Source organism: Ptychodera flava, chromosome 1 (genome assembly GCF_041260155.1).
Source record: "Ptychodera flava strain L36383 chromosome 1, AS_Pfla_20210202, whole genome shotgun sequence".
Lineage (NCBI taxonomy): Eukaryota > Metazoa > Hemichordata > Enteropneusta > Ptychoderidae > Ptychodera > Ptychodera flava.
Window position 1 is genome coordinate 8362367 of NC_091928.1, and position 9412 is coordinate 8371778.

At 40.6% G+C, this 9412-nt stretch overlaps 1 protein-coding gene across 2 annotated transcripts in view; it reads right to left on the bottom strand.

Annotated features, from left to right (window-relative positions):
* LOC139129372 (ATP-dependent DNA helicase Q1-like) overlaps positions 1-8234 on the bottom strand; it is a 33347-nt gene extending 25113 nt beyond the window's left edge. Inside the window, exons 1-3 of one of the 2 annotated variants that reach the window (XM_070695009.1) lie at positions 8189-8234; positions 2220-2535; positions 1301-1477 (exon numbers count right to left, since the gene is read on the bottom strand). In XM_070695009.1, coding sequence (XP_070551110.1) covers positions 1301-1477; positions 2220-2244 — 202 coding nt within the window. In that variant the 5' untranslated portion in view covers positions 2245-2535; positions 8189-8234. Of the gene's footprint in view, positions 1-1300; positions 1478-2219; positions 2536-8188 lie in introns of those variants that run through there. The other variant, XM_070695016.1, reaches the window with a different exon arrangement.
* Positions 8235-9412: the final 1178 nt, after the last annotated feature.

The window sequence follows — 9412 nt, forward strand, 5'->3', positions numbered from 1 at the left end:
TGGTTGAAGGGTTCCAAACTTACACAAACAACTTTTCAAGCTGAAAAGCGCCCTGTTTGCCTGGTCACTCAAGCATTTCTGTGCTTGGAACCATTGGCCAGTCCAGGATAAAACAATGCCTAAATAACTTTGAAAAGAAGTAACTGCCACCCTTTTCCCGTCATAAAAGCACTTCTCATAATTCTTAAGGCTCCCACCCCTCCTAAATACAATAACTTTAGTTTTATCAATATTAACTGTATACAAACTAAGTATACAGTTTCCACTTAATACTACAGTAATCATACAATTTGTTGAATAAACGTTGTAGACCAATTTTAGAACTACTAGTTAAGGTAAGGTCGTCTGCAAAAAGTAAATAAATAATTTTCAAAACACCAATATCGACTCCAGAAAAATGTGTACTTTGTAGTGCTTCCCCAATATCATTTACAAACATAGAAAACAAAATAGGTGAAAGCACTGAACCTTGCTGGACACCATAACTACAGGTAAATAACTCAGTAATACAATTCGGTGTTCGTACACAGGATTTGACATTTTGATACATCGAGAAGATAATTTTGTACATTTTACCGTTTACACCAGATTTAAGTAGTTTGTAAAACATACAGTAATGGTCAATTCTATCGAAAGCTTTCTCGAAGTCAATGAAAGCTACATACACTCTGCCCTTTTTATTTGCTAGGTATTTTGAAATAATTGTGTAAAGAATAAATAGATTATCAGAAGTACAGTATGATTTTCTAAAACCCGCTTGTTCTTCAACGATTGGAGAGTTTTCTTCTATCCATTTATGCAATCTTATATCAAGAATGTTACAAAAAATCTTCCCCATTATTGGTAACAAGGTAATACCTCTATAGTTACTGGCTCATTTAGAAGCTCATCAAGTAAATAAAGTTTTCACCACCTTATTTTTATGAAAATCCAAAATTAATGTTTCCCCATACAGTTAATACAGGGATGGCAACCATTGTGAATTTGAAGTGTCAGTAAATACATTTATTTGGTAATTTGTTTCTGTAGTACTGAATTTTGCATGGTTACACCTGATTTTCTATTCTTCATTTTGGAAGAGAATGGTTTAAAGTTCTCAAAAGGAACGTTTGAGCAAAAAGTTAATCTTCCAATTTCAGAGAGCATACTTCCTTAAATGAACAGACTTTGTCACATTGGAGTAGGGACTTACTATACCTGATAAATATAAACACACAGCTGCACATCTATATGACAAAAATACATACCCGGTATGCACACTGAATAGGAAATACAATGTTTTATCACTTCAGTTGCTTACCTTTCCTGCTGAAGTTGCTGCCCATAGACGTTGAGCCACCTTTCTGGATTTTGGCAATTTCTCTCTCCAGATGACGTTTCTTAGTGTGCAGCTGTTGTTGTTTATCTAGGAGTTCCTCAATCTGAGACTCCACTGCTTTCAGCTGGTCTTCCACGCCATTCAACTGACTGAAATAACCTGAGAATTAATAAAGAGTAGTGAGTACATGTGTATGAAAATCTGTATTAACCCTTTGAACCCAGCTCAGACATAAATGTCCGATGACGTCATAGAGTACCAGGGGGTCAGGGTGCAAAGGGTTAATGTATGACTTACAAATGCAGTGTTGCAGCAAGGAATTCCCGCCACAGTTAATTTTTGGGGACATTTTGCACATTTTGGGGACAACATGCGTCAGTTGTCAATCAAATTTTTGTATCATTTTATTATAAATTGGTTTTACAAAACAAAAACCAAGCTACCGGGACCGTGTTGCTGTGCTTTAATTTCAGGCAATTATTACAGTATACCGTATCTGCCTCCAATCAGAGCTCTGCAGTCTGACTACAACTAAGTGCACCATTTTTTACTTTAATCACAACTTCGTAAAGTTGCACTGTCATGTACTGTCTATTATATAAGTGAACTACGGACCAGAATTCACTTGTCAGCAATAACAAGAGAGAGTACACAATGTACAGGTTGTGTTGAAAAGCTAAGTAATTCGTATCTCAATATGTTTTCGGGAGAGGAAACGGTTGTTGACGTTAAAACCAAAAATTCTGAAAAACCCTCAACAGTTACAGTTGTTGGCTCTGTAAGGTACAAGGAAAGTTGATATGATATGTTTGAAGTCAGAGGGAGGGCCAACCAGCGCAAATTACATGTTATAAGTGCATATTTCAGACTTTACAAGTCTGTAATATGGACAATACTTTACCTTTTAGTTCAGCTGTTACACTCATCTTTTCACCTCCAGTAGACTTTCTTGCCGATGATTTTGATAGCTTGTTTATTCTTAATGACAGTCTCTCTACCAAACTGTGTGTCACAAGTCGGACAGACACCCCTAATTTTGGTGAAATCTTCCACTGTCCTCTCAAAGAAGCACTTAACAAGACCACCAGAACCTCTCTTGCGATATGTAAGCAACAGTGTCTGGCACTTTACACAGAATATTTTGATCAATCTTGCAGAGGCCGGTGTTTTCCAGTGTATCATTTCTCATTCACTAATCGGTGCTATCAGTCTTTGATCTGAAAACATAAAACGTCACAAGGAAGAGCATTTTATATCATGCATTGCCACTCTAACTATGATATTCACACTTTAGCAATAAGTGGCACTTACTGTCCTGCAGCACAGGTGCCTGGAGTTGCTGTGTAGTACTAGTATACATAGAGAGAAGGGCCCCTCTCTCTATGTATACTACACGGCAACTCAAGGCACCTGTGTCCTGCAGTGTCTGGTCACAGGTACCACTTGGACACTTCCCACTTACTAGTAGGGGCTCTGGTAGCTGTGATATCGCAGCGGTAGGCGTCTATCGAACACGCTTCGGTCAAGGGTCATTGTCACTATGGCAATGACCCTTGAGCCAAGCGTGTTCGATAGATGCCACAGCACCGCAGCGATATCACAGTTAGGGTTTCAGTTAAGGACAAGGTTTATTTTACAGTACTGCCATCATGGTTCTTGAAATGTGGCTCAATTGTTGAATACAGTGTAGTCTCGCTTTCAAGACCTCGTTCAGTTCAAACATGCAATTTACTAAAGAGGTACAACTGATATTATACTGTAGGGGGATTTTCTGCTGATTGGGAGACAATCTCCAGATTGGGAGAAAAATTGACCTCTTGATCAGGAGAATTTCTCCCAATACAGACTTCTTTCGATAGAATAGTTCTGTGCAATTTAATAGACATTTGTGCATTTATGAAAGTCCAGTATGTTGATTGTCAAATTTGGGGGTGGGTTTACCATTGTTCTAATAAAGTTCACCATTGCTTTCTTTGCATATTTTCACATTTAATAAATAATAGAGATCATACCCCTTGTACAAAAGGTATACAGCAAATTATCACTTACATGAAAAGTGTATTTCTGCAGTGTGGATCAACTCCATTTGTACTTTTTAATGTCAATCATGTCCAAGAATTCATTCATTAACACTTTGAAACTGTTACACATTTTGGATAAAATCTCCTGATCAGGAGATTTCTGTCAGTTTAGAGAAAATTGTCAGCAGTATCAAAATACATGTAACACTTCTAGACGACTCCCAATCAGGAGGTTGTCTCCCCCTTTCCATCTGATCATAGGGTCCTCAGGCTCCGATGATGATGATGATCAGATGGTGATGATGATGATGATTAAACATTAAAAATGAAGAAAAATAAAAATATATTTGGACTCAGTAAAGTTGTTGTTGTTGTTGTTGTTATTGTTGTAGTTGATAGTATTTGCAGAAAAGAACAAATTATGCACTGCAAAATTCAATACAGCCTTACTGTACACATGGAGGTAAGCTACCTCCATGCGATACACATGCGCTGCAAAATTCAATACAACCTAAGTTAGGCTGTATTGAATTTTGCAGCGCATGTGTATATAGTATACTATAAAGGCTGTATTGAATTTTGCAGTGCATGTGTATAGTTTGGCTGTATTGAATTTGCAACCCATACTTTGTTCTTTTCTACAAATACTATCAACAACAACAATAACAACAACAACAACTTTACTGAGTCCGAATATATTTTTATTTTTCTTCATTTTTAAATATTTAATAATCATCATCATCACCATCTGATCATCATCATCAGAGCCTGAGGACCCTATGATCTGATGTTCCTTGCTGTGCTTGTTTCTTTTAGTTTGTATATGTATAGAGTCTGTGACCTTACGTGCCGTGTTTTAGTTGCCCACAACTTTACAGGGCAAAGTTGCCGGGGACAGTATAGCTGTGGGTCCATAGCTGTGGTGTTTTCAGACGGGATTCACGCCTTTTACGGGCTGGTTTTGATTGTTACGATTTTAACCCCGCCACCACAGCTATGGGAATCTCTGTAGACTAACGTCCACAGTACGCCTGACAGCACGCTAGTCGCAACTTTGTCCGACGATATTTCGAAAAGTGTCCATCCAAATTACAAATTGCCAACACTCCTCAACAGCATGGTGGACTCACCGTGATCAGATATCCGCTCAAAATTTACTGAAATATCACCTTTTTTCTAGCTTTATCCAACATGTCTACCCGGAAACCGCTATTTTGCTACCTGGTAAAACTGTTGGTCAAGGCTCACTGCAGCACGTCACCTACAGGGACGTAGGCGGTGACCTCTCAACTTATAAACACAAACTGAGAGATTTTATGGCCCGCTTCCGCACCCCTTGAACAATCACAAATCCTACGACTGAACTATTTTTTCCGAAGTAAAAGTGTGAATTCAGTTGTGTGAGACTGGCAATGTCCATAAGACGAACAATGGTCATCGATATCACCCGATGAATTATTCAGTCCCCTGAAAACACCACAGCTATGGACCCACAGCTACAGTAGGGACAATTCAGCTCCAGGTTTGGATGGGGTAAAGGGTTTGATGTTTGCCGTCCAACACAACAACCCTGGGCTAGGCAAAACCTCAAGCTAATGTACCGCAGCATGGGATATGGAGTGCCAGGATGCAGGCTGGCTATTGTATAGCTGGAGTATAGCTGCAAAATTGTAGCTCTACGGTGAGGCGGTCGGTGAGTTTTGGTTTTTGCGACCTCGCTCACCAGTAGAGCTACAATGCCGAAGGCCCTGTAGCATACAAAATAAGCACGCTGCACATTGGCACGGCATTTTGATGTAAAATCCCATATATTTACTGCATTTGGTCATACTGATTTATCACTACTGAAGATGAAACACTATACTACCCTAACCTTGTCGTGTATGGGGTTTGGTACATGTATTTGTTCAAATGCGTCTATAGTGTTCCAAAAACATTTCTTGGAGCCGCCATTACCAACTTCCGGTAATGGCGGCTCCCAGAAACACGCTCTTATGTTTATGGAACGCGATCGACGTGTCAGTGCTAATACCAAACCCCATAAACGACAAGGTTAGTGTAGTATAGTGTTTAGTCTTCAGTACACTCAGTGTGACAGTTTCCGGACGACCTCAGTTTTCGGACATTCAGTGACATGCTGTTAGTTACACTCACTTCGCTCCGTATCGATAGCGTTTTACAGGTCATGTGTCCTCATATTAAGTCAGGTGACACTGTTGTCCCGTTTTCGATAGTTTTTTTTGTAGAAGCTATTGAGTTCGCTACGAGCGGCGGTCACAAATTGTCGTCTGACACCGCGTCGGTGATACTGTCAACACACTGCCGTCAGGTCAAAGTAACTGAAATTTTGACTAAAGTCCTGATTTAGCATTGAATTTTGAATGTGGGGGAGAATAATGATTTTGAAAATATTCTTTCCATTGTTCGCTACGATTGCATGTAGTTTTAACGAAAACTGCGCAGTTGTTTCGAGAAAAAAAGTACATTTAATGAACGTAAGAAGTGTACAAGTTTTCGGACAGACAATATTTAGCATAATTGTGTAAACGTAGTAAGTGACTTACCGCGTAAAAACTTGACAGGTAAATAATGCCATACGATGAAATATACTCGCTATTTTTATTAAATAATGCCTGTGCGATTCTAATACAAACAAAATATGCAATGGAAACAATTATAAGTAATACTCACTGAACAAACTTAGCGAAGTTAGCCAAACCGTACGATACAAGGTGCCGAAAGCAACACATACAGAGACAGCCCGTGTCCGATATCTAAGCGCTATACACGTCGAAATATAGTTGAGTCGTCCATGGATTAAACATAACTAATTATCATGAAATATTCTTATATACTGTTTTCTAAACACATTGACATTAAAAATCGGTGGTTTGAAGTTTCAAATTATCAATACTTAGCTCCTAATCACATTCCAAACACGACGTCCGATTTCTGGGATTGCAGTCCGATTACTACGCCCTTGACATAGGGTCAAAACCTTGGCAATTTTGACCCCGAAATACCACTCCTGTCGTGTCAACTGAGTTTGAGGATAACCACAATAAAGTTTCGAAAGGTATGGTAATAAGATTTCGTATTGCTGGTCATTTATGAAACGACTTTGGGCGAAATCCACTACCCTGTCCGGAAACTGTCACACTGAGTGTAGTGATAAATTCGGTACGACCAAATGCAGAAATATGTGGGATTTTACATGAAAATGCCGCGCCATATGCGGCGCGCTTATTTTGTATGCTACAGGGCCTTCGACATTGTAGCTCTACTGGTGAGCGAGGTCGCAAAAACCAAAACTCACCGACCGCCTCACCGTAGAGCTACAATTTTGCAGCTAAGCTGGAGTACTGTATTATAGCTCGAGGTTTTGCCTGGGTTTTTGGTGGGTCGGTCGGTCTGGTTTTGCCGCCCGACCCAAATACCCAGGCAAAACCTCGAGCTACTGGCTGTTCTGCAGCTAGCTACAGTTTAGCTCTGCTTGGCAGGGCTGTGTATTGCTGCGGATCCGTAGCCCTACAGCTCCCTTTGCTACCTTTGTTGGGGGAGGATTCCTACCACTCCCCCGACACAACCAGCAAAGGGAGTGGTAGAGGGCTACGGATCCGCAGCAAACGGTAGGGTGACGGACGAGAGGCCCTCCTATTCCCTACAATGGGGCTGACACAAGTTTTCTGAGAGTGAATGCTCGAAATCGAAGGCATAAAGGGGGACCCAGGTAGTGATAAATTGTACAAATACACCTTAAGTATGCAACAGTTGTGCACATTTATGTCTATGGACAAGGTAATGACGTGAAAATCTTGAAGTTTATGAACACATTTTGTCAACAAATGTCAGACGGGACGCCATCTTGGAAGTCGTATACTCGCATGCGAATGGTCACTATTAGAGATCGCGTGAACGGAAACACTAGCATTTCACAGTGGATGTTGTGAAGACTAGGAAGTCAAGATGAGTGCAAAAATTTCCTAAAAAGATCTTTTTTCTTCCGAGAAACTGCTGACGAAATTTTTACTTTGAAACGGCTATGACTTTTGGCATCATTTTCCAGGAGGGAAGGAATGGCCATGCGGGCAAATTGTACCTTAGATATTTTTCTACTTGTTTTTTGCTCTAAAATAGCTCAGCAATGCAGCGCAAATTAGCGCCACGGTTTTTCCAAAGCAGGAAGTAAAGTTCGCAATAGTGCCGTACTTGAACAACGTGCTTTTTCACCGTGCACACCTGTTCGGACCAGAAACAATGGCTTGTATCCATGATACTGTAAACACAAAGGTCAGCGTGAGGACAATCTTCCATTTTCTTTCACTGGGACTCATCAACCCATACAATATTCTCACAGAAATAATTTGGAAACTATCAATGCACCTTTCACCAGACTCATTATTGTACAGTTAGTCATCTTTGAGCCATTTTAACAATATTTGATCCGATTTTTGGTCATGTTGTCTCATTATTCCTCATTACAATATTCTCAGGGAAAGAATTTGGAAACTTTGATTTTCCAGAGGCTGCCAAATTGTGATCATGCTAATTAGCCAAATTATTTTTTCAGATTTGGACTTTGTACCAACACTTTCAACAGGTGCCATCAAGATTTTGGCAAAAAATTTCAGTTTTAAAAATTGTCCGGTCACCCTACAAACAACGGCCAAACGGCCTCCCACCGTATAAACGCCGGTAACACACAGCCCTGCCACGCAGAGCTAGCTACAATAGTGCAGCAAGGAGCTACTAGTACTAGGACGGGACATTGATGCAATCACTGGTGATTGGATACTGGCAAGACATTGTTGGTTAAACAGAAATTGTTAATTGAAGATTTTTGCCATACCGTATCATTGTCTCCCATGCGCGCCGCCATTTTGAAGATTATGTGCATCATGGGTAACAATATGTTAGGGACTGGTCAGTTTCTTCGGCCCGGGGGCGGTGGATTCATGGGGGGGGTCACCCTGTTTTTGACTTTGGTGATGGGGGGTCACCATGTTTTTGAAAAGCCCAATAGGGGGGGGGGGGGTCGGTGTGTTTTTGAATTTCGACACAGGCTCATCATTGCCTAAAATGCATCATGTCAGCCACAAATTTCATCCAGTTGCATTTATGTCCTCCTTTTGTTTAGACTAACAGTTGTCCGCATGGGGGGAGTAATTTATGTCAACCTTTTGTTTTGCAGTTGTCGCGTGCGGGGGTCACCCTGTTTTCGAAATTTGGAATAGGAGGGGTCACCCTGTTTTCAAAATTTAGAATAGGGGGGGTCAGTCACTTTTTGACGTCGGCAAAAGTAATCCACCGCCCCCGCCCCCCCGCCAGGCCGAAGAAACTGACCAGTCCCTTAAGACAGTATGCGCCTCGAAAGTGAAAGACTTAAACTTTTGCTCAAACTTTTCCCCAATGAATCTTTCGACCATTCTCTTTCCAAAGCAAAAATAAAAAACAGAGGTCAACATGCAAACTTTGGATTTCCGCATATTTGAAATTCAAATGGCCGCGATCCCTGTGTTAACTCTATTGGCAAAAATAAAATTTTCATTTTTCGGAAAAAAATAAGATGGTGGAAAGTTTTCTTACACCTACAGCTTTAAAATGAGCCACTACAACTGGTAGATCAGAGTCCGAATATCTGTCCCCGAGGCGCATTCTACCTTGATCATAAATAAGATTTCAGGTGATCAGTGATGATCGATGCCTGCATGCCTGGCCCACACATTCGACACAATGCAAGCAAACCGTCACTGATACAACCGATTGGCTTACATTGAGACGAATATTTGATGCAGCCCGAAGCCTGTGTTCAACTACGTACGTGTTCAAAAATCCCACGTTAGCCTATAGGCCTATCTGGAGGCAGAATTATTCTGAGTAAATACATACGTTTGGATTTTTCTCTAAATTACTCTAGAAACTTCAAATCACAATATACGTTTGACGTTTGACGAGAAAAAAATTGACTCAGTTTTGACATGGCTTTTTATTTGGCGCAGTCCATGGTTTAGATGATTGTCCCTCGCACACCTCGGCTGCCCCCAAAATTATGGTAAGCTTACAGCCCGCGGGT